This window comes from Carassius carassius, chromosome 28 (assembly GCF_963082965.1).
Source record: "Carassius carassius chromosome 28, fCarCar2.1, whole genome shotgun sequence".
NCBI classification, from domain to species: domain Eukaryota; kingdom Metazoa; phylum Chordata; class Actinopteri; order Cypriniformes; family Cyprinidae; genus Carassius; species Carassius carassius.
In genome coordinates, this window is record NC_081782.1 from 9,990,585 (window position 1) to 10,016,063 (window position 25,479).

At 36.6% G+C, this 25,479-nt stretch overlaps 4 protein-coding genes across 6 annotated transcripts; 1 reads left to right on the plus strand and 3 right to left on the minus strand.

Annotated features, from left to right (window-relative positions):
• Positions 1-1,308: 1,308 nt before the first annotated feature.
• On the minus strand, positions 1,309-7,995 carry LOC132107889 (uncharacterized). Its single transcript, XM_059514221.1, has 5 exons — positions 7,710-7,995; positions 6,562-6,787; positions 5,992-6,447; positions 5,829-5,879; positions 1,309-2,128 (listed from the first exon to the last, which is right to left on the minus strand). Exons 2-5 carry the CDS (start codon positions 6,698-6,700, stop codon positions 1,632-1,634), a joined length of 1,143 nt encoding a protein of 380 aa, XP_059370204.1. The 5' UTR covers positions 6,701-6,787; positions 7,710-7,995; the 3' UTR covers positions 1,309-1,631.
• A 2,117-nt stretch (positions 7,996-10,112) lies between these two features.
• Positions 10,113-19,016, minus strand: LOC132107891 (synaptosomal-associated protein 25-like). 3 transcript variants are annotated; one of them, XM_059514223.1, is made up of 8 exons: positions 18,808-19,016; positions 14,786-14,862; positions 14,071-14,112; positions 13,311-13,359; positions 12,866-12,983; positions 11,401-11,535; positions 10,821-10,965; positions 10,113-10,730 (listed from the first exon to the last, which is right to left on the minus strand). In XM_059514223.1, the coding sequence occupies exons 2-8, from the start codon at positions 14,855-14,857 to the stop codon at positions 10,665-10,667; spliced, it is 627 nt and encodes a 208-aa protein (XP_059370206.1). In that variant the 5' UTR covers positions 14,858-14,862; positions 18,808-19,016; the 3' UTR covers positions 10,113-10,664. The 3 variants fall into 3 exon arrangements, with proteins under 3 accessions (XP_059370206.1, XP_059370207.1, XP_059370208.1); XM_059514224.1 differs by having other exon boundaries at positions 14,786-14,964; XM_059514225.1 differs by lacking the exon at positions 12,866-12,983 and adding an exon at positions 12,296-12,407 and having other exon boundaries at positions 10,118-10,730.
• A 123-nt stretch (positions 19,017-19,139) lies between these two features.
• LOC132107890 (calpain small subunit 1-like) lies at positions 19,140-23,006 on the minus strand. The gene is made up of 11 exons (XM_059514222.1): positions 22,806-23,006; positions 22,318-22,374; positions 22,182-22,212; positions 21,903-21,995; positions 20,690-20,747; positions 20,542-20,606; positions 20,380-20,448; positions 20,188-20,266; positions 19,848-19,964; positions 19,689-19,747; positions 19,140-19,601 (listed from the first exon to the last, which is right to left on the minus strand). Exons 2-11 carry the CDS (start codon positions 22,362-22,364, stop codon positions 19,575-19,577), a joined length of 645 nt encoding a protein of 214 aa, XP_059370205.1. The 5' UTR covers positions 22,365-22,374; positions 22,806-23,006; the 3' UTR covers positions 19,140-19,574.
• An 819-nt stretch (positions 23,007-23,825) lies between these two features.
• On the plus strand, positions 23,826-25,388 carry LOC132107894 (transmembrane protein 87A-like). Its single transcript, XM_059514231.1, has 5 exons — positions 23,826-24,037; positions 24,434-24,499; positions 24,762-24,853; positions 24,931-25,050; positions 25,251-25,388. Exons 1-5 carry the CDS (start codon positions 23,896-23,898, stop codon positions 25,308-25,310), a joined length of 480 nt encoding a protein of 159 aa, XP_059370214.1. The 5' UTR covers positions 23,826-23,895; the 3' UTR covers positions 25,311-25,388.
• The last annotated feature ends 91 nt before the right edge of the window (positions 25,389-25,479 follow it).

Consider the following 25,479-nt stretch of genomic DNA (forward strand, 5'->3'; position numbering starts at 1 on the left):
ATATAAATCGTTGTCTCTTCATAAACGTTCATAGGTTGCCACATTGAGTTTAACATGTTAGATAAAAATTAGTGATGGTCTGTTTAACCATCATATTATTGTGGCATTAACTAGCCAATGTTGTATAACGGTTTGAACGTTCTGTATTTCCTGATAATGATTGCTGTGCTACTGAACAGACAAAAAAATTACATATGGTAGCCATAACCTTTATCCTTGTTTTCTTTAACTTAAAAGATTTGTTCACTTAAATGGTTAGTTCACAGGAAATTAATTGATTGGAGTCAATGTGGATTATTGTGATGTTTTATCCACTATTTGGACTCTCATTCTGACGGCACCCATTCACTGCAGAGGATCCACTGGTGAGCAAGTTACATAATGCTAAATTTCTGGTCAGTTCCAATGAAGAAACAAATTAATCTACAACTTGGATAGTCTGGGGTTGAGAAAATCATCAACAAATTGTAATTTCCGGGTAAATTATTCCTTTAATCTGAACGAAGAAAAGCAGCAAGTAAAAATTAGTATCATTTTAGTTAATATTTAAATGTATATTTTTTATTTCCTTCCTTTACATTGGGGTTTAAAGCAGGAGACTTTTTTTTCACAGGTCCATAGGAGCTACAGCTAAGATAATGTGGCTTCAATCAGAATTTAAAATCACATCTGGAGAAAAAAGTCTTTGGAAATTCAAGTTAAGAGAAACAACTTAAAACAGATAATGCACCTGGCTAAAAGAACATAAACATATACAGCAGGCCAGAAACCGATTTAAAAGTTAAACATAGAGAACCATCAGAATAACACAGCTAAATAAAGAAAAATCAAATAATAATAATAATAAGAATACATAAATTAAAAGCAGCCAATTTAATGGTCACTTTGCAATATATTAAAAAGCACCACAAATATAATTACCGTATTTTCCGGACTATAAGTCACACTTTTTTTCACAGTTTGGCTGTTCCTGCCACTTATAGTCCGGTGCGACTTATTTATCAAAATTAATTTGACATGAACCAAGAGATATGAACCAAGAGAAATGAACCAATAGAAAACATTACCGTCTACAGCCGCGAGAGGGCGCTCTATGCTGCTCAGTGTAGACTACAGGAGCACTGAGCAGCATAGAGCGCCCTCTCGTGGCTGTAGACGGTAATGTTTTCTATTGGTTCTTGGTTCTAAATAATTGCGACTTATAGTCCAGTGCGACTTATATATGTTTTTTTCCTCATCATGGCGTATTTTTGGACTGATGCGACTTATACTCAGGTGCGACTTATAGTCCGAAAAATACGGTAATTATATTAAATTACCAGTCAATTATTTTGCTCATTTAAATTACCTGTAAAACAGCACATAATTGGTCCAACAGTTTATAAGACCCAGTCATCGGTACATACAAGGAACTCTACAAGGAACCCATTTTATATTCTAATGCTTCTTATTTTGGTTATTATATTATAAATAGGGAAAACTTTTAGTCCTGTCAGCTCTATAAATCTTAAAACATTTTCAGAGATTGCCATAAACTCTAGTGTCACTATATCCTCAAGCTTATTGTATTTTCTTTGCTATCCGTAATCACCGTTTCTGTAACTTGCTTCCAAATGTAGCTGTTGATAGAGCTATGGATGTCCGTTGACCTTGTCCTGCAGGAGAGTCAAGGCGTTGGAGGAGAAATCACGCAGGACGTGGAGTGTGTCACGCTGCAGCTGTAAGGTGTCGCATGAAAACTGCTGCTGGGTGTGGACCAATTTCTGCACCGACTCAGCAAGTGACTCCAGTGAGCGAGACAGTGACCCTATCAGCAGTGTGGTGGCCTGCTGTTCCTGCAGGCTGAGCGAGGCACTCTGGGATAAACGTTCCTGCAGACTGCGAGGCTCCACAGGAGCAGGTTGGGGAGGGAGCCGAGCAGGAGTGGAACGTGATGATGAGGCGGCCACTGCAGAAGGTGCAACAAATGTTGGGATACTGGCAGATGAGGGGCCATTAAATGTTGTGTTGTGATTAGGTTTTTCTCGAACATGGCTCTTCTCAGCAATAGGATGACTGAGGAATCCAGTAAAACCAATAGGATTCTGGTTTGGTTTGCTTCTCTGTTCAATAAACTGCATGTTACTGACTGGAAGGATAAGAAACATGTTAATTTTAGACATTAATGTCATATTTGAAAGAGATATTAAGATTTTTTTATTTTATTAAATGGATACATAAAACATTATGGTCAATTAAAGGGGTCATCGAATGCCCATTTACCACAAGTTGATATGATTCTTTAGGGTCTTAATGAAAAGTCTGTAACATAGTTAAAAATTTCTCAATGGTAGTGTAAAAAACACCCTTTTTACCTACAAAAACATCTCTTTTCAGAGCAAGCCATTTTGTAGCATTTCCCTTTAAAAGTTAATGAGCTCTGCTGACCCCGCCCCTCTCTACGAGCAGCTCTCTGAGGGAGTGTTATGGGGCGTTCACAGCAGATGCAACTTGTGTGAATAAAGCATGGTATTTGCGCATAGTTGGATGCATGAACATTTAGAGTTTATTCGCTTCATTTGTGCACGAAATTCGTTTCATTCGCGTGTGAAATTCACTTCACAACAGACACAAATTTGCGTCATGGGAGGGGCTTCTGTCCGTTGAGTTCACGCAGCATTGTGATTTCAACCAACATTTATTCAGATAATTTTCAGAATATTAATGTTATCGTGTCATGAAATGTAGTTTTAAAAGTATTTCAGGCGAGAATGTAGTTGTTTTAAACTCAAATATGCAGTTTATTTATAAAGACAGCGCCTATTTAAAAATGTGTTTTGCAGATTTTGGAGACGATCAGCTCCATGAGATCAGCGGGAGCTCAGTTCTCATGTTAGCAATGAGTGCAGTCTCGACTCAGCTAGTCCTTCTCAAATTTGCCACTGGCTCTGATGTCTCTTTAGTGGTTAAACAAAATATAATTCGGTTTGGGTTAATTCTAACAAGTAATCTTTGGTCTTTATTCAATTAATCTATTTCTTCTAAGCAAGATCCTTTTTATTACTGTTTCTGTAAAAGTATGAAGAAATATCATACATTTCCGGGGATCCACATACAGCGACGATGACTTTGTCCTCCATTGTTGTTTCAGATTTTCACTACTAAATCAAGCATTTAATTGGTTAATGCAACAGTAAATTTCACCAAAGTTCAGATTTTTCAAGTCACGTGAATCACGTGTTTCACACATCAAAACGGCTGATTGGTTAACGCGGTGCAAAATTTCACCAAAGTTCAGATTTTTCAACACGAGTGATTCGCGCAAAAACGCCCGAAATGCTCCATTCGTGCCACATCTTTCACATCGCCTCATTTGTGCGAATCGCACCGCAGGATGTCTATTCGGGTCTTTGCATTGACTTAACATGTAAATCACTCGCGCTTAACGCTTCATTCACGTCTGGTGTGAACGCACCTTTAGTCTAAGCCTCAGACGTCAAGCCCACAGACCGTTGGCTAAATGTCTGATACATATGGGACACAAAAGTGGAAACACTTTAGGAATGTCGAAGTCGTTATCTAATCGGTCGAATTCTACACGATTTCCACGAGACGTGTGTTTCGTTCTTTAACGTTCTGCCTGGAAACAAAGATACCGTGGCGCCAAACCCCCTCATGAAAGAAGCAAGCCACTGTGAGAACAAGCGCTTATCAGGATCAACTGAACGCTGGATTTTCAAAAGTATGTCAAATATTTAAAGTTTGCATCATAGAATGTTTAAAATATGTCCGAGAGTTTTACACACCAGTCTGTTATTGTGGCGACATTTCCACACCTCGAAACGTGACGATGAATGAAACTAACTGTGATTGGTTGTTGGACATGTCGGTCAAATGGCATTGTGGGCGGGCCTTGGCCAATAAAAACTGTTTGGTGCATGATTTTCAAGCGGCAACCTCCTGCTCTCTCTCGTGAAGCCAACAAGAAAGTGACTAAAACTGTAATTCATCGACTGGCCGCTTGAGGCTGGCTGCAGAAGGGAGTCAATCCCATAGACTCTCCATGTTAAAATTACCAACTTTACAGCACAAAAAAAAAGTTTACAACCTGGTGCATAAAAATGATTTTTGTCTATATAGCTAATTTTGCTTTTCATGACAACTGTGAGGGGGGTGAATTTTTTTATAACTCATCCGTTTAAATTATATTAAGCCTTAAAGTTCTGCGTAATTAAAGGCAGGGTAGGTAAAAAAAATTTATAAAAAACTTTTTTCCAAATTTGTTTAAACTATTTATATATCAATACATAATTAAAATGTAAGTACTCTGAAAAAGAAAGTATAAAAATCGAGTGACTGTAGACCTCTCACAACTGTTTTAAAGACAGCTCATTATTTCCATTCACTCCACCCCCTCCCTTCTGGGCTCCTTCCAAAGCCTCTACTACGGCTCGCTAAGTAATGTTATGTTAGCTATATTACGCAGCTACGTGTGCTAATGACACATGCTTCATGAAAAAATATGTATGATCAAAATACAAAAAGAAAGATTTACCTGTCCAGCAGAAATAAAGCCATCAAGGAGTCACTTTTCAGCCCCTTGAGTTCCCTCAGTTCTCGCCATCGCTGGAAAACCACGCCGATATAAACTTGCGTTTTATTTCTTTGTTTATCCAAAGACTTTTTGTTCATTACCTTTTCTTGTACTGTTACTGTCTTCCTTTTTTGCCTGGTTTGCCTTCACTAACTGCATAGGCTGTTACTGTGAAATTTGCTTGCTGTTTCTCTGCCATTGTTTTGGTATTCCTAGGATCCGTGCCTGTTGAATTCCTCAAATCAAACGTGCACGCGCAACTTCGCAAGTGGGCAGGTCATGTGTGGCAAAAGGGTGGTTGCCATGGTTGCGAGAGAGTGACAGTCGCCTAAGCCAATCCTATGTTTCGTCCCGAAATGGAAACAATGAGCTGTGTTTAATACAGATTAAACGGTCTAGAGTCACTCGATTTTTATACTCTTTTTATCAGAGTACTTACATTTTAATTATGCATTGATATATATAGAAAGTTTAAACAAATTTGGAAGAAAGTTGTTTATACATGTATTACCTACCCTGCCTTTAAGGGCATGGTCACTTGAGTGACAGGTGGATTGGAGCTGCTGTCACCGCTATCATGCTAGGTGGGCGTGGCTTCAGCAACCAGCTCCCGCCTTTTTGCCCATATTCAATTGTCTGGGACAGTCGCGCGGTGACGCCCTGCCAAGATGGCGACGGCCCGCTCTGCACACTTTGAGCTTCAAAAACGCTCTTCAGGAGTGACGTCACGGACAATACGTCCATGTTTTTATACAGTCTATGGTGATTTCACATAGAGCAGCTGTTACTACACAAAGCCGTTGTTAACTGACAAGTTGCGCAAATCCACCTTCATTATAGCGTTTATTTGTGCAGCTTGTCAGTTAACAACGGCTCTGTGTAATAACAGCTGCTCCATGTGAAATCACACACCTGATGGAATTTATATCGTTGATTAGAGAACCGGGTCTACTGACAAGATGCGCATTAACGATTGGCCGATCTTTATCGGTGCACCCCTAATATAATGCAAATCTTTTATGCCTAACACAAAATAAAGATTATAGTATCACCTCCCTGACATTTTTGTACTTTGACACAAAATTACATTTTCATTCAGAATTAATCAAAAACATGCTCATCATAAAAGGTATTCACATCATCTAATGTATAAAGTTGTTATATTTTTTAACAAGTTGACAGAGATACAAAAGCATGCCATTGACCAATTAAAAGAATCAAAATGTGTCGCAAGTCTCTCTCCATTATTTCTTACCTTCCTTTTCTGAAGTGTCAGTCTGGACATCTATTAGAGGCACTGATGAATTCAATAAAAGTAACAAATGTATTATATGTATTATATATATTATATTGTACTTTCGAACTCTCAGTAATAAATCACCTAACTAATTTAAAAATAAAATAAAAATGGAACTCACCGCTGAACATCATGTGTGCAGGAAGCTCGGTATCACTTTTGCCTGGGATACTAGTGTGGAAGAGAGGAGGCATTGGCAAACCAAACGAATGAGGCCTGCCATTTGTCATGTGTGAGAAGCTGTGTGGTATCTCAGAGAGACATGGAATGTCCTCGTCTTCGTCATCCATTTGGTCATCATTTGCCAAACTGCTCACATTTATGTTAGGGTTAGACATCTGAAGGATCTGGTGCACCATAGTTTCTATAGGCGACAGCTCTTGTGCGATCTGGGCGGCCGTGGCTCCCGATGCCCTCATGGCGGCCACCCTCCGCTTGGTGTCGCATTTGAGGTCTGCCCATTTCTTAATGACTTCAATAATTTCTCGATGACACTCACTGACCTCATTGATAAGTGCGGTCACATCCGCCCATGTGCGGTTTTTCAGATCCTTCGAAATGCCCCGGTTGAACTTTCCTATTAAAATCGTGAGTTCATTAAATTATTATCCCTCACATATGCAAAGCATAATTGACATCCCTTCAGATCCTTCTGAATTTTGTGATATGAAAATAAAAATGTTTGACTTACCAACTAGAATATGGCGCCTTTTCTGTACCTCACTGAGCAGCAGTTCAACCTCCTGAAACGTGAAACGTGACTTTCTTTTCTTGAAGCGCATCAAAGCACCTCCCGGCCCTCTGTAAGGGTATGGCATGAACTCCGACATCCTTCTTCCTCTTCTCTTCAAAACTAATCAACCAAATCAAACAGAGTTCTAGACTTCATCCATCAGATGACTTGATGAATTATATGGCTGAGTGATAAAATACATTAATTTAAAATCAAAAGTAGAATTCATCCAGAGGCTTTCAACATCATTTAACTAATCCATTCTCTTCAACCTACCAAGCAAAGAAGAAAACGGGTGTGACACACTAATTAAATACAACTAACCTGTCCTTACTTCCTCACAAACTGACAAAACATATTAATATTTAGCTTCTTGACGCAAAGTTAAAATATTAATTTTATTTAAATATTCTATATATTTTCTTTTAATTACATATATATATATATATGTGTGTGTGTGTGTGTGTGTGTGTGTGTGTGTGTGTGTGTGTGTGTGTGTGTGTGTGCTAATTGTGTTGTACAATAAACGTACTGTCCCTCTGATTTTTTATGGTCATGTGATGAATGTTGCTCGTGTTCTGCGCTTTAAAAAGACAGAACAGACACAGACAGAGATAATTTGTGCAAAGCACAGAATCATATTTTTTCTAGGACCCTTTTACTTTAAATTAACTGTTACAACTAATTGCGGCGTGATCTCACACCGCCTCGCCGGTGTGCCCATATGCTTCCTGCTTCTTTGTTGTTTTCCTTCCTAATCGTCAGAGAGCAATAGGAACACAGAGAATCGAGCGAACGCCATCACGGTCGCACAGCATCGATCTCGAGCGTCCAAATCTGCCATTTCTCAAAAATCTCGCGTACAGTATTCAATCGACCGCGTAGAAAGATAGATTCAGATATCGTAATAAGCAAATATTCCACCAGGAAACGCAAACAGATTTGTATTTTGTTTGTCGTTAGCCTACCGTAGAAAAATGGACGACTCACGCATTTCGTAGACGCGTTTACGAACGAATTTGGAATATCAAACCGATACTGCGTACATCTGAACGGCGATCAGCTTTATTGCTGTTGCTATTAGCGATATATTGAGTGATAATTACCTACAGTGCGGCCGAATGCGTCCTAGGATTTGTCGGTGTAGTCTTGCCCGATAAACTTCGTAGGCAGTGATCCCCTGCGTCGCGCAGACTCAGCTCTACGTGTTTTCCCCCTCCACAGCGATAGTTCGCCAACATTCTATAGTAATCCTTCCCTATGCCTGTGTGGAAGCTGTTCTAACTGTACATGCAAACCCTGTGGCCCAGTACAAGCATGAAAATGTTCAACTTGCAATTAAATAAAAGTAAATTTAAGTCGCCTTTTATTCACATACAAGTTAAAAATATCGCGTAAAAATATTTGTGGATTTTGTACGCGTTTTTTCCAGTCTAATAGGCTATTTTGTGGTGTTTGGAAACTTTCGAAGCTACAGTCCCAATAGTTACAATAATTATAATAAATAAATAAATAAAAATCTAATTAAAAAGTGATTTCCTGGTCTGAAATTTTTACAATTTTAAAAGACATTGAAATTTTAAAAAAGACATTTTTTTCCTAGTTATTCTCAGCAGTAAAATATTCGGCTAGATAGATAATAAGCTAAATACGACTGTTTTAGATTGCAATCTCTGTTTATATATATATATATATAAGATCCACGATTTCCTGTTCACGTCAATGAAATACAACAATTAAAGATATGCGCCTTTATGTGTAATTTATAAAAACTGTATAAAAAAGAACAGATGCTATACTCGAAAGATTTGTGCTATACTGTACACATTAATATAGTGAAGTTTACTAAAGAGAATGTATAAGCAACTAACATTATAAAATGGTTAAAATAAAGCAGTTAACAACACAAATCACAAAGGGGCTGTTCCTCACAGTAGGCGAACAAATGCTGGAATTAAATTAGGCCTTTACACTGAAGCGAATGAGGTAGAAAAAATGGATTGTGTTGCATCTCTTGTTCTTTATCTGTGGACCCCAGGTCGTATTCAGTTACATTTTCTTGAGGATCATAGGAATATAGGCTTTCAAGCAGAAGTTCGAGAGGCAGCAAAATGAAATTATATGTTTGGGTATTCGTTGAATATTTCACCATCATTTACAGTTTTGTAATGAGGTGGCTATACAACAAAACGCCACCATTTTGAGGTTCTCGGTTTCAGAGTTGCTTCAGACCTGGGGAGTGGCATTGTAGTTGTCTGTAGCCCCCGCTAGGTGGGTGTAGAGTAGAGTTGTGACGTTCGCGAACGAACCGATTCTTTTGAACGGCTCATAAACATGAACGATGGGAGCCGAGTCGCGGCTGGAGGGGAGCCGTTCTTTCTGTCGTTCTTTTTTCCTATGCGTGTTTCACACAGATGCACACAAATGAGCTCCTCCGCGAGGACAGAACAGTTATAGGGGAGGGGCTCACCCAGCGCAGGCCAACCCTTTATAGCGTGATGATATTAGTTATTAGTTGTGCACGCATCCTTCACGTGAGTAGGACTCCAGTGGAAAAAAAACCCTGCGTGCCTCTGTCATTGTCAGCTGTCACAGACATTCATTGCAGCCCACTTTGTTATTGTTCATTGACTTGAAGGGGCTGATGTCCAATTTGCAAAGTTTACAGTAGTATGTAGACATTTCCATTTTATTTATTAGAATTTTATCTACTTTAAATATTTTTAGTTTTCTATCAAAATGTTCTTGTGTGATAACAATGTTCTTGTGTGGAAGTGTTTGTAGTAAAAGCTGTTTTGCACAGAAATTCATTGCAGCCGGCTTTGTTTTTGATGTTTATTTGTGAGTAGGTATTGTATGAATAACATAAGTCAACGTAGCTTTACACACACACACACACACTTTGTACTAAAGGTAAATCCAAAATAGTGATGTCACTGTCTAAGCAGAGGGATTTGTGCAACCCTATGGAATATAGTCCACACATGACAAATGAGGTAATAATCAATATTTCAGAATAATTCAAACTCAGATATTGGTGTGTGATATCTGAGTTTTAATTATTTGGCTACAAATCTCACCTCATCATTCATCCCAGTGATTATTTCCAGGATAAACTGAGATGCCCCCAAGCTGGCTTCTTAAAACTGACTAAATATTTAAAAAGAGCCAAAAGAGCCGTTCTTTTGAACGGCTCTTTGAAAGGAACGGATCGCGAAGATCCGGAATCCCTCAAAGAGCCATAAATCCTATCACTAGTGTAGAGAGTCCCTCAAATATGCGTTGAGTCACGGCTTAAAGGGACAGTTCACCCCAAAATGAAGTGTCATTTATTCACCTCTTGTTCTTTCGACTCACAGTTGGCTGACTTTGTTTTACGGAATTAGGAGAAATGTCCCACACTGAGTAACCTTCAGTCTTATAGTGCAATAAAATACTAAATCAATGTGAATGGTGACTAGGTTGCCAGTTATCATTTGCTCCACAGAAAAAAAGTCATAGGATTAACTGAAAAATATCAATTTAGTTTTATTTTGAAAATAAAATAATAAAAGACAGACAGAAGACACTAAGCAAGTGGCCCATGTATAGCAGGAAAAAAAATAAAATAAAAATGTGTCCATCATGAAACAAACCCTTGACCTTTTAAACTGGATCATTAAAAAAGCTACTTAATCTAGACAAACAAATTACATTTACCAATACAACTTTAAGACACTGCTTTGTCTTAATAGTGAGCTTTTATTAGATATGAAAAGTGTTCTGCAGGCTTACAAAAACAAAGATAGCTGTCTAAAAGATGTTGTTATAAACTATACTGTACAATACATTTACATACATAAATTACAATTACAGCACAGACTAGAGACAGTATATTAACATTCATTCAATTCAAGAGCTGTTGTTGGAACATATAATAATAATAATAATAATATAATGTCACATTAGTAGGCAATAATCCAAGTTCTGTAAATAGTCATTTAAAAGATTAATCATTTGTATCAATATGTGCACACATTTTCCTAGAAGACTGTAAACGTTTCAAAGAAAAATCCCATGTTTTATCTTGATATTAGCTTTGTTGCCCTCTGATTGGCCTCATTAATGCGGGACTCATTGACCATGGCCTGCAAAAAAACAAACAAAAGAACAGTTAATATTAAAAGGTTCAGCTTCTTTGTAGAAGAGATGTTTCTGAATCCCTTCCAAACACTGACCTTGCTCTGAATGCGTTCAATCTGGACGTTCTGAGTGTCGATTTCATTGCCCATGTCAAGTGCCATGCTTCTGAGGTTGCCAAGGATACTGCCGACCTGTGCCAAGTTTTCCTCCATTTCATCCTCCAATGCATCATTTGTCACTCTATCAAAGACAAACGACTCTTAATACACTGTTCAAAAGTTCAGGGGTGCTAAGATTTTTTAAATGTTTTTAAATGTCTTTTCCTCACCAAAGCTGCAACAAAAATACAATCATGTAAATTTTATTTAATTCATTCCTGTGAAAGCAAAGCTGAATTCTTAGTAGCCGTTAGCAGAATTCAGGGTCATATAGAATCTTAGAACCTATAGAAACTTCATTCTATATCTACAAAATTAAAGGGAAGTGTAAGGTTCAAAAGAACAGCATTTATTTAATTTGCAACATAAATGTATTTACTGTCACATATGATCGATAAATGCATATTGCTCAAAAAAGTATTAAAGATATGTTTCTTTATTTATTTATTTTAAATATGAGTGGCTGCTTTAAATGATAAGAGTCAATTTATGATCAAGAAGCCAAAAGTTCTGGCACCTTCTAATATATCCACCACTCATGGTCATCTTCTCTCTCTCATCCATGACTCGGGAAGAGGGCTGGCTAGACACCACCCCATCTTGATTACCCCAAACCTTCTTATACGCCCCACTTGCTTCAAAGTCCTTTAGTCTGAGAGAAGCCATATGAGAAAGACATAAAGTTGACAAGATTAGTCATACGAGCTGTTAATACTAAAACTGTGAAATTTTGGCTGCAACTGCCTAAATAGTTTGAGGAGGATTCAACACTGACTCTGAACACACAGGAATAGTTGGAGTTGCATCCATTTTAAATGAACCACACAAAAATCACAGTACATATCATTTGGTTGGAGCTTGTCTGACAATAGTTAAGTAATCAACTAAAGTCATGAATTGTATAAGTTTGATGTTTAATATTTTTTATTCATATTTTTCACATTTAAAATATTATAAGGTATTGTTCCTTCCAATACATTTCTTATATAGAGCAATATAAATGTATACACGCTACCAGTCAGTTTTGGAATAATTAAGATTTTTGATGTTTCTGAAAGAAGTCTTTTATGCTCACTATGTTACATATATTTGATCAAACTAAAAACAGTAATAAAATAACAGTTTTATATTTTGATGAATTTTGCAATGTAATTTATTTCTTTGATGGCCAAGCTGAATTTTCACCAGCCATTACTACAGTCTTCAATGTCACATGACACTTCAGAAATCTTAATTATTCCAAGCTATTAGTGTGTGTGTGTGTGTGTATATATATATATATATATATATATATATGAAGAATATAAAATAAGACAATACATCCAACCAGTTTCCTGTGATTTCTTGAGTTCTGGCACAAAACTATTTTCATGCAAGCAACTAAAAGCCAAGCCCCTCCAAACATCACATACTTATCACAGGAGCACAGACCGCAATATTTGCCAAGATCTGTTAGGTTTTTCTCAGCTTCCTTCATGTCCTGGTTGATCTGGTCCAGCCCTTCCTCAATCCGCTCAAGCTGCTCTGGATGACGGAAGGTGGGATCACAGAGCATGGAGGTTTCAGGGGTTAAAGTATGGAGACGAGATAAAAAAAAAAAAACACACACACACACACACACACACACACACACAACAACCATTTTCTCAGCACGAAGCTCCACAGGCCCATAAGCAACTAAACATCAATGGTAGCCCTAGCTCCAAATGACAAGCAAAATGGACAGATATGAACTAAAAAAAATTATTAATATCTACAAACACTGAATTTGTTATGTGAGCACAAGTTGCACAACATTTATCTTCATTTCAAATATTTACATGGAGTCCTGCATGAACCTCTGCTCACAAAACAGTCAAAAAAGACTAACATGTAGCAACATCACAGCAGGAGAGGTTATCAGTGGGACAGGGGCATGGGCAGAGAGGTGACATCAGTGAGCACCAAGCAGCCATGGCTCAGGTGTCTGGGAGGAGACCTACTTTGTACATGGCCAGATGCACAGACCGCAACACCTGGCCATGTCAGTGAGATTTTTCTCAGCCTCCTTCATGTCCTTGTTGATGTGATCCAGGCCCTCTTCTATGCGGTCCAGTTGTTCTGCCCATGCGAAGGAAGTGGGGAAGGGCATGGGAGGCAGGGGGAAGGGGAATTGAAAGGGGAAATATGCAAGCGTACACTCAAAAACGCACAGAGGGTACATATTTTCATATGTACAGAATCATATATGGCTGTATTTATATATGTCGTACTGTAAGGATGAGTAAAAAACAAAAGATAAAGAACACACGGTCTGTACTCCCTCATCTTGTGCATATTCTGTATCATTAGCATAAAGGTAATTGCTACCTGTCATACAGATGCAACAGGATAAACAAACAACTAATAATGCATTTGCAAGTAAAGTGTATGAAGATAATTCATTACCTCCTTGCTCATCCAGCATAACAAGTGTCCTGATCCCTGCATCTTTACTCTGTTGAAGAATTGAAAATAATTCAGTATGAGTGCACATTAAATTAGGCAATTATAAATTTACTTGCAGATTAATGAAAAAATGAATTTAAGAAAAGGGTGTTTCACAATAAATAATAATTGCATGATCACTTCATTTTTAATCATGTTTTATTGAAGAATTACATATTTGTTTGATTGTTTGAACAGTGGGGTATAAAACTTTGAGACCACTGGTGAATTTAGCATTTTCCCTAAAAACAAATCAAAACTAATTATATCATCAACACAATTTGAAATATTTTTACCTCATTACTTTTCTTCAAAATTCTATAATAGTTTAGAATTTTTTTATTCTGTTTTTAATTATAGTTACAGTTTTAATGTTTTTTTGTGATTTTTATTAGTTGTGTTTTGTAAATATGTCTATATAGTTTATTTAATTCATATTTCACTTTGAGTTATTTTTGTGAATTAAAACAAGAAATGTTACCTTGGTAATTAGCTAAAATAAGTTTTTCATACATTTTTATGTATATTTTAAGTAACAAAATGGTTGGTTTATGGTTCTAGTTTCAGTTAGCTAGAATACAATTTTTTGGTTTATTTCTTAGATCAGGTTTTTGTTGGGTCACTCCCACGAGATACACACTGATTTGACAACTGTTCAACAACACAGGAATTGCAATTATTAAATATATTATACAAGCTGTTATGAATAAGGATCACTCACCTCCTCTAGCAGAAGCCTCATGTTTCTAGTGATCTCAAGGGACTGTCGGAGATAAAAATTCAAAACACAACAGTGACTAAAAAGAACAAATTTATAACTCTGTATAGTTATTGATTGAAGTGAAAATTACCATAGAGGACCTCTGTATTTTAATATTACTGTAATACTGTTTCTAGGCCATTTGTTTTGTATACTGTATTCGATTGTTTTTTAATTAGCAGAAAACGACAATGTAGCCCCAGAGGTAGAATTACAAAACAATTTCAAACCATTCTTTCATGTGCAAATATGTTTTTACTTGGTGAGTAGCTGTGTAATAAGTGCTCTGCGTCAGAGTCCAGATCACCCTGCCAGGGTTTATTTTGCGATAAAGACATTATTAAAGGAGTGTACATTATCCATTACATAACACCCAGTGGAAAATCTGGCAATGAAAAATGGCTTCATTTACAATTTACCTGACTTTGTCACAGTGGGAATCATAATAATACTGCAGGTGTATATATAATGTGTTTAGCGTCTTCATCCTGGCTGTTATGTACCATGGGAATAACTGAGAATGGAAAATGTTTGATGTCATCACTGTAGGCCTGTTGATGAGCACTCTCATCAAAACAGGACAGGAAAAACACACCATCAGCTGAAGAAAGACCCACGCAAATCAATTCAAACCAATGTTGAACTTTGCTACTTTGGTGATTGTTAGCGGCATTACCTCATCTGTCACTTGATTGGCCCTCCTCTGCAGCTCCTCCACTTCAGATCTCATGGTGGAGTCGGCAGCCATCCTAGCTGAGAATTGCAGCAGGGGGGAGGACAGGTCGAGGGACGCGGTTATTCTTAGAGCAAAGGCTTTATAAACTCAGCAGCCTAAGATTGACAGCAATAATTGGTCTACAACCCGAATTCCGGAAAAGTTGGGACGTTTTTTAAATTTTAATAAAATGAAAACTAAAAGACTTTCAAAATCACATGAGCCAATATTTTATTCACAATAGAACATAGATAACATAGCAAATGTTTAAACTGAGAAAGTTTAAAATTTTATGCACAAAATGAGCTCATTTCAATTTTGATTTCTGCTACAGGTCTCAAAATAGTTGGGACAGGGCATGTTTACCATGGTGTAGCATCTCCTTTTCTTTTCAAAACAGTTTGAAGACGTCTGGGCATTGAGGCTATGAGTTGCTGGAGTTTTGCTGTTGGAATTTGGTCCCATTCTTGCCTTATATAGATTTCTAGCTGCTGAAGAGTTCGTGGTCGTCTTTGACGTATTTTTCGTTTAATGATGCGCCAAATGTTCTCTATAGGTGAAAGATCTGGACTGCAGGCAGGCCAGGTTAGCACCCGGACTCTTCTACGACGAAGCCATGCTGTTGTTATAGCTGCAGTATGTGGTTTTGCATTGTCCTGCTGAAATAAACAAGGCCTTCCCTGAAATAGACGTTGTTTGGAAGGAAGCTTATGTTGCTCTAAAACCTTTATATACCTTTCAGCAATCACAGAGCCTTCCAAAACATGCAAGCTGCCCATACCGTATGCACTTATGCACCCCCATACCATCAGAGATGCTGGCTTTTGAACTAAACGCTGATAACATGCTGGAAGGTCTCCCTCCTCTTTAGCCCGGAGGACACGGCGTCCGTGATTTCCAACAAGAATGTCAAATTTGGACTCGTCTGACCATAAAACACTATTCCACTTTGAAATAGTCCATTTTAAATGAGCCTTGGCCCACAGGACACGACGGCGCTTCTGGACCATGTTCACATATGGCTTCCTTTTTGCATGATAGAGCTTTAGTTGGCATCTGCTGATGGCACGGCGGATTGTGTTTACCGACAGTGGTTTCTGAAAGTATTCCTGGGCCCATTTAGTAATGTCATTGACACAATCATGCCGATGAGTGATGCAGTGTCATCTGAGAGCCCGAAGACCACGGGCATCCAATAAAGGTCTCCGGCCTTGTCCCTTACGCACAGAGATTTCTCCAGTTTCTCTGAATCTTTTGATGATGTTATGCACTGTAGATGATGAGATTTGCAAAGCCTTTGCAATTTGACGTTGAGGAACATTGTTTTTAAAGTTTTCCACAATTTTTTTACGCAGTCTTTCACAGATTGGAGAGCCTCTGCCCATCTTTACTTCTGAGAGACTCTGCTTCTCTAAGACAAAGCTTTTATAGCTAATCATGTTACAGACCTGATATCAATTAACTTAATTAATCACTAGATGTTCTCCCAGCTGAATCTTTTCAAAACTGCTTGCTTTTTTAGCCATTTGTTGCCCCCGTGCCAACTTTTTTGAGACCTGTAGCAGGCATTAAATTTTAAATTAGCTAATTAAGTGGATAAAAGTGTAAAATTTCTCAGTTTAAACATTTGCTACGTTATCTATGTTCTATTGTGAATAAAATATTGGCTCATGTGATTTGAAATTCCTTTAGTTTTCATTTTATTAAAATTTAAAAAACGTCCCAACTTTTCCGGAATTCGGGTTGTAGTACAACAGAGAAGAAACAGCACAGCTGATGTGTTGCATAAAATCAGACCCCCTTGTGCAAGACCAAAACCATCATTTATTAATTGCTAGGTGCATCTCAGAATCAGCATGCATCCTGAACAAAGGCTGTAAAATGAGATATCTCCACAAGCCTTAGCCAGTCCTTGGGCTTACAGTGTTAAAAGGCTGTGTTTAAGTCGTCACTATGTCTGGAACCTTTATTTCATGACTAAAAAAAAACAGCAGCAGGCATTTGAAACAAAGCAATGAGGCTATTCTGCATCCTTCGAGGCATCTTCATGATACATGTACACAGGGGAAAAAAACTGAAATATGACGTATAATGGAATTCGAATTTAAAAGGCATAATTTCAGTGTCGGGGAAAAAAGCTTTTGGCTTCTCTCCTGAGGCCACAAGAGGGCGCATCGCTTAAAATATTATGCAATAAAATAACACGACTATCTTTGAAGATAAAGTGCATAATGTTTAAAATAATGTTTGTAAACCATATATAATTAATAAAGTAGCTTAAACAATTAGAAAAAACAGCACCACGCATGTATGTATAGTTTAATACAAAGGACCGAAGACCAATCAGTTGGCTACTTTCTTAGTTTAAAAACATGAGATACAGTGGGATGGGAAAAAAAACGCCATTAAGTTTTGAAAAATGACTTTAAAACGTTTTTTAAAGTTGAATGTACATGAATTTTCATGGCTTTCTAAACATGCTGCTCTCTTGTGCAAGACGCAAGAGCAACGCTGATAGATGTCCCTCTACAAATTATGGACTGGTATTTTGGCCAGAAGTGACAATATAAATGTTAAATTTAACTTTAATTAGGAATGTGTTTCTTACAAACAGACAGATTTTTACTTCATATAATGTTGTCGTGTGAATTTCTTGTGGATTATTGTAATGTATTTATCAGCCGTTTAGACTCTCATTCTGTGGGCAACCATTCACTGTAGAGGATCCACTGGTGAGCAAGTGAAGTAATGCTAAATTTCTGCAAATCTGTTCAAACATAGAAGCAAACTCATCTACATCTGAAATGGCCTGAGGGTGCAACACATATTTAGCAAATTAAACATTTTGGGTGAACTATTCCTTTAAAAGTACAACTGTTCCACCACAACACGATAACTTTCCCTTTAATTCCATGTTGATTTTTGAAAAGTTTTATGATGTTTATGTTTTTAAGGTTATTATAATCCACTCTGAATGACAGACACCACAATACCAGATACATATTAATAAGTATATCATAAACGTATTTATAGTATTTGATTTTAAGGTGATCGTTTATATCAGCATGATATAAAATCACCCCAAATGACACTACACATAAACCTTTTCTCGTTTTATTTAGTTTTAATTACATTAAATTTAACCATTGTCTGGTTCACTATAGCAACAAGCAGATGTACAGCTTGAAAGAAACCTTTGATGAAATGTTGACCAATAAATCATGTCATGGCCTATGGAAAACATCTATTATAAGAACCTTTACCAGATCACTAATTTAATAATGCACACACATTTCAGTGAAGACTGTTTGATTAGATTCAAATTAGAAGCATTAGCCTTAATTGAGTGGAATTGAATGCAGTTATGTTGGGCTTTATTAACTCTTTCTTTTCATGTTTTTCATTATTGTATACAAACCATTTACAGTTATTTGATATGATTTGCATTATACCAAGAAGGCAAATCTTGACTGATCATCAACATTTAATACTGAAAACATCAAATGAGTCCCTCGAAAAGGGCAAGATTTATTTATCTTATTGCATTCCCTGGGGCACAGTGCCTTGCTGTATAATTTATTGGACTGGTTTTAAACCACAGGTGGACATGGACTTAATGAGAGGATTTCATTTGTTCATTGATGAGACACTGCTGTCCAAAGACAACGGACAGACCAAATCAAAGGTCTAGTTTTTATATAATACATTTAATTTTAAATTATATGGCTATTACTTTATTTTTTGGAATCTCTCTGGTGAGGGTGTTATTTATTTGCCTTAGCATCTATCTGCAACCTTGTATTCATGTCAGAATTAACTACAGGAGTGATATACTGAAAACAATTAGCATCCCAACGCAACCTTAAAGACCAGCATTAACAGACGCTATATTCTCTGATATACTTTTCAGTAAGTTATGTTACAAAAATGACCTAAGTATATTTTTCAACGAGATTCTCAAAAAATATTTATAAACTACTTACTGTATGACAGCAGGTACACAAGTTATTTTTCCTGAGGATGGCGCAAAGACTAAGCCGTTTTGTTCACCCTCGCGCTCAACACCTGTGTTTGCTCATCGATCTGATTTCAGCCTCATCTACTCAGCGCGAGCAGGCAGTCGTCTTCATCGCAGGTAACTCGGAGGCCACGCCCCTTTGTGAAGCCGATTGGTTATTTCTGTATCATTATCTTGCGCTGGGGATTTTAATTGGTTGTTGTGACTGTCAGTCATTTTCTACTTCAGCTCCTGATGCTGGTAACTTGTGTTGCTCAGAACAACCAGTGTTTGCACACGCAATGCGAGGAGATCTGCTTTGCATGTCCAAAACAAATAACGTTTATTTGATAATCAGCATAATAACTCTGCAAAACTGACAGTGATTAAATAATATGGCTATGGAATGTCCTTAATTGCTATTATCTATTCTAAAACTATTCTATTCTAAACATGGTTTTAAACTTTGGTTGAATGCTCTTTGTAAGTGATAAAACCATAGCATAAATGAAAAGGACACCATGGCATGGAATAAAACATGGAAATATGGCATAAACCGAACCACTTAAAATACAAACAAGCGTTGCAACAAAGCTGCCACCTAGTGTAAAGGGACAGTGTGATCATGCTGTCATAGCTAACAATGAAACAAATAATTATGTCAGTTAAAACAAAGGCATTTGACAATGACAGGCCACAAAGAGGAACTGACAAAAGAATTTAGTCTTGATGGCGAAGTATATTCTTTTATATTCAGGAGTACATTGTCAGCTGCAGCCACTGTGAACAAAAAAAGAGAGTCATATTTGAGCTAATTTAGGGCATACGGTTTCTTTATGGTCTTAAATTATAGTTCACATACAGTACCTCTTGAATATCAACTTTAATGGTCCCATTGTTGTCTTTATCAAGTGTCTTGAAGGCACCTGTAAAAAAAACAAAAAACACATTAGCGAGGCAATTCATGCTGAAATTAAAAATATAATGAGTCTGTGATAAAATAATTAAGATGGCAAAACAACATACGACACATAGCATCCAGGCGCACAAGACATCCAATATAATTGTCAAAGTCCATGTTGCCCTGTTCATCACTATATCTCCTGATGATCAACTGGAAAAGCTGTTCATTAAGTGGGAACCCTAAAGGAGTGATGAGAAATTACGAATTAGACCCAACAAACTATATTCTATTCCAATCTGACTTGCTGACTGAGAATCATGACTACTAAATATACTTATACACACACACACACACACACACACACACACACACACACACACACACACACACACACGACTTTAGCATGCCTTTGAAAGTAGCAATGCAAACTGCAACCAGTTAAGTACTGACAACACTACTCACCTGCTGCTTTAAAAGCTCCAGGTAGCTCATCAGACCCAATCACACCAGAGCGATCGGCATCAAAATTCTTGTAAATGCCCTGGATTAAACAAAAACAGGTTGAAAACTCATTATTAAAATCCTGATATTCATAGTTAGTTGAGACAAAATAGTCCCCCAGTATAAAAAGTATAAAATGAACAATGTTTTTACCTGCCACTTCTTGATGTTATTCCAAAGATACTTAAACTCTTCGAATCCCAGTTTTCCAGTACTGTCACTCTGAGAGCAGATAGTTAAGGCAAAACTGACCAACAGTATTCATAAAATGTAATAATCAGCCTCTTTCTGATAAAAATGATTATAGAAAGATACATCCATTACTGCCACCATGCTTCTGCAGGACTCAATAGTGAAACCATCTGTCTTCAGATCGCCATCTAGAGGTGAAAACCAGGGATCACCTTAGAATCTTTCACATAATGACTCATCTGTGTCATCAATATATGTTGAAGAAACTCACGTTTGGAAATAATCTTGTTAAGGATGCCCATCAGTTCATTAGGGCTCACCTCCATGTCCTATGATAAGAGGAAATGGTTAAAAAAAAAAAAAAAAAAGTCAAAACATTTGACAAAATTTTTTTTTATAGAGACTAGCAATGTCTAAAACACTGAGACAGAACATGGACATGTATATAAAAAATGTATTTTATAACAGCAGTTCCCAAACCTGGGGGCAAAGGGGATGGGATGACTTAAAAGAAAATCAATTTATTAATTTAGCAGATGTTTACAAATGACGAATACAAGCGATTTATCATAAGGAAGCAATAACATGAGAAGTGCAAGCAATACAAAGTTGCATTCTACATACCAGAAACACTGAATGTTTTTTTAATAATTGTAATTAGTTTAATAAATGAATTAAAATACACAATTAAATACACACACAAAAAATATCAAAATGTAAAATATGTATTTCCCCATATCTACATGTGGAATATTATAGAATCACAAACTGAATTATTTAATTTAATAACTCAACTAGTAACATTTGAAAACAAACAGTGTTGTCATAATGGTACATTTTGGGTCTTTGTGTCAAAAAGCCTGAGAACCACGGTTTTATAACGGTGCAAACCATTGTGTGACAGGAAAAATCTCTTGCATGATATCTGTAATACTAATCATGTTTTGACAGCAATTTTCCATTAGCGTAAAAGTGAAAGAGTGCTCTCTTTAACTTTAAAGAGCACTCCTGCATCTAATGAATCCAATACTCCAATAAATCAGGCTTCCACGCCCCTCTATGACTCAACACATACCAAATCCATCGGGACAGTCTACTTCACAATGGCAGGAATGTGAAAAGAGGAAGATCCAGTCATACTTCTTGCCCCAGGACTAGTTTTTTTCTGGTATAACCACACCCATCTGGTCTGTCTGAAGATCAGTAACTCTGAATAACATATACAAGCCAATATAGACTTGTATGCAGGTGATGGGATCATTAGAGAGGTATGGGAGTGTACATTAAGACCCAGATCATAGAAAACTAGATTTAATCTCCCAAAAATAAGAAACTAATGAACACAAAAACTTCCTAAAAGTAAATTAGGCTCCTGACTGAATTCAGACTGTTTAAACTTCATCAGACACTGCAATAAAATGGAAATTAAAAACAACATCAGTAAGAAGAGATAAAAGGTCTGTGGCCATGGCAGGTTAACTCACATCCCCTGCAAGTTGTTGAAACACCCTCCGAAACTGTCTTTCTTCATCGGTTTCATTCTGGTTTGCGTATGCGAGTGGTCTTCTAGGAGGAGGCTGGAAAAGCAGACAAGTTAAGTACATGGAGGAGTGCATTTAACTTCTTCAAAGTAAGAAATTAATGGACCACTATATTTGACTTCCTGGATTCACCAAAGTGCTTAATGACATGGCACAACCTCAAGCATTCAACACAATGAAAAACAATTAATAAACAATAAATATAGGAACATGCAAACTTACAGGATCAGAAGGAATAAACTGGTCGACGTTGCTGTGATGCAAGGAGAAGGGGAAAGAAAATATTATCATCACTGATGAATTGTTGAAAATGTATTTGTTTTTCTTTAGACAAGCAGTAGTGAGAGTACAGACTTACCTGACAACATCTATAAGCCCTTTAATCAGTTTGTTGGCCAAAAACATCTTGAGCACTCTAAACAAAATGATTAGACATACAATTATTTAATGTTTTTAACTTAATATACTGCACTAGACAGACAGACCAATGGTTGTGACAGTTAACTCACCACAAAACTCTTTTATCATTACCTAGTAGTTAAAAAAAGTACATAAAATATATGTACATAAAATAATAACTATTTATGGTATTTACTTGTGGTTACCATGGTTTTTGCACTGAATAAACAAACCACTTCCTGTATTATGACTGTCAGCACCACGCTTACAGGCCTGAAAACGTTATTTGAGTTTATACAAAAACATGACATTTATGCTGCTGTGCTTGGTTTAACTATTGTAAAATCTAATTTAAAGTTTAGCAGGCCGTTGGTTTAATCCTGACGCACATCAGGAATGGGCAATGTTTTCAAAATAAACTAACGTTACGTTTAAATGAGAACTTACCGGAACAAAGACGCTGAATAGGTCCAGCGGAAAGGTACAGAAGAAGACAAGAACCGCTGCCCAGGTAATATAACGTTAAACAGTTTCCCTAAGGCGATCTGATCTTTCTGGATAGAGCAGCTCTACACACCCAGTTCACTGATTTGTCAAACTCTGGGTCCTAAAACCAGCCAACTACGTTTCACGAACAACACTGCAGAGGTTTTGCGTCAAGACGTCAATTTGTAGGCTAGGCTTTTTTAGTTTAGTCATGCCTATTTTATATAGGTGTGTATTGAGCGCTCCCTAGTGTGAAAATGTTGTATTACATCCTCAGTATTCTTAAGTATTTGTAGCTTGTGACATAGTTTAAATGAAAGAAAAAACTGTAATGCTTTGCCTTGATAATTTTCTTTATGCTAGTCTTTAGAAAATCACTTTTTGATTTATGAGTAAACTACATTTTAACTGTTTTTTGACTAGTAGTTTGGCTGACTGACTGTACATTTTTATTAACACTAAAAAGAATTCCATTTGGGAATATCAAGATAAAAATCAAACAATACAAATAGCAAAAACGCTAATGGTGGTTTAATGTGTTATTGCTATATAAAATAATAAATAAATAAATGAAAATAATTATAAACAGTAATAAATTATCAAATAAAATAATAACAATAATAATAATAATAATAATAAAATAAAAAGCACACAGTTCTAGCATTTCTTTCTTTCTTTCTTTTAAATGTCAATAAAATAAAGTAAGGAATTAGAGAATTTACTTTTAATATGACTGTAATCATCAAATAGTCATGATAACTATGACCAAAAACATCTACAGACTTAATTCAGAAAAGTATTATTTACAGAAAGAAATACATATATATATATATGTGTGTGTGTGTGTGTGTGTGTGTATGTATATATACATTAATTAAAGTATGTATTACTTTGTAGTATTTTTTTATTTCTGTTTTAAGACTATGCTTAACTGTAGCCCATAATCGTCGATATTTTGCGTCCCCGCCCACAAAGTGACGTCGAACAGGATGTAGTTTAGCAAAGGGAAGTGTAGCTCGCAAAGTTGTAACGTTCATCTGCTTCCTTAACAATGGCGACTGTCACGAACGAGCTATTGGTGTCGGGAAGATTCAGAGGAGTACTGCTTGTTGTCATTCTTCAGTTTGTATTAATACCACAGCTGACTGCTATATCAGAGCCGGGGAAATGGGTCCAGGATGTGGATATTGTAAGTACATCACCCCCTGCAGTGAAACCTTGACTCTCGTGCTGTATCTTCTAGCCTCATGACATTCCATTGTCTTTTACACACACAACACCGGTCAACAGCCAGTATTAATGAACGTATACAATTGAAGAATGTGTAGAATATATACCGGTGATCGATAATATGGTGCTATCTGCCTACAGTGAACGTGTAATAAGGGATGAGGCTAAGCTATAAGTAGTGGCTCTACAAGATTTCTTAGTCTGGTCTTGCCCTAATATAGCTGATTACATACTAATCTTTTTTATTAGTTACAAATACATTTCTTTTGTAATTATATGAGCATGAAGTATTTCGTTTTAAGGGTAACTACTGAGATCCTCAAATTGTAAGAATCCTCCTTTTTGTGTATTTTAGGTAGATGATAGGCCAAAGTTCTTCTATTTTCCGAAGACGATGTTCAATAATACTTTCATTGAAATGAATTGTGAGTATGCTCTTTTACTTTACCTGTTCTCTTGTATTTTTCTCTCTCTCTCGGTTTTCTCAGACACTGACGAGCACATTTTTATTAAAAGAATTGTAATCCATAAACGTAGTAGTGTTTAAAAAATAAAATAAAATAAATAAAATCTAGATTTTATTTACTGTATACATGCTCTTTAATTTTTTTTTATAATAACTGAACCCAGTGACATGCTTTGACTGCTCTGATTGTTATTTGTTTTCTTCTGCTGTATGTATTTCAGTGTACATTGAAGAGTGTGCTGATTCTGTAGAACTCATTATAGCATGGCATTTGCGGAGTTCTCCTTGCTACAACGAAGTGTTTGGGTTTGATGTGAGTGTATTTTTCCAAAAAGTGCTATTTTTTATTTGCAGCAGTTTAATATGCATTATTCGCTTTTCTTCAAAAAGCCTGATTCAGCAGAAGCCTATTTTGAGAGCACCACTGTGTCCCGGGAAGGAGTCTATGGATTCTACATAGACCACAAGTATGAACCTGTAAAGTGTGAATCTAATATTCCAGGAATTAAGGTACATAGCATCTTCACTCTCTCATACGTAACTTGTTGAATGAATGTACAGTTTATCGCTGTGTTAATAAACATAAAATACTTTGCATTTAGTTGTAGGTTTACGTTTTGTAGTTAAGTCAGTCAGACAGGTCTGACAAATTAACATGAATGTCAAGAGATCTTTCTTTTTTTTCCTTTTTTTTTGATTAGACTCCCCAGTTTGGAGTAAAAGACTTTGATCATCCTAAACAGCTGGAGTCATGGACTCAGGTGAGTTGAACTGATGCTTTTTAACCAGGTTAAAAAATAGTGGTATAGCTTGTGCATATGGTCATCCACTTGTCCAAAGCTGATTGAGTACATAATTTAATCTAATAAATCTAATTAATTAATGAAATATCGATTTGAGATGATTATAAGACAAGAAAGCGAGTGATATATGAAACTA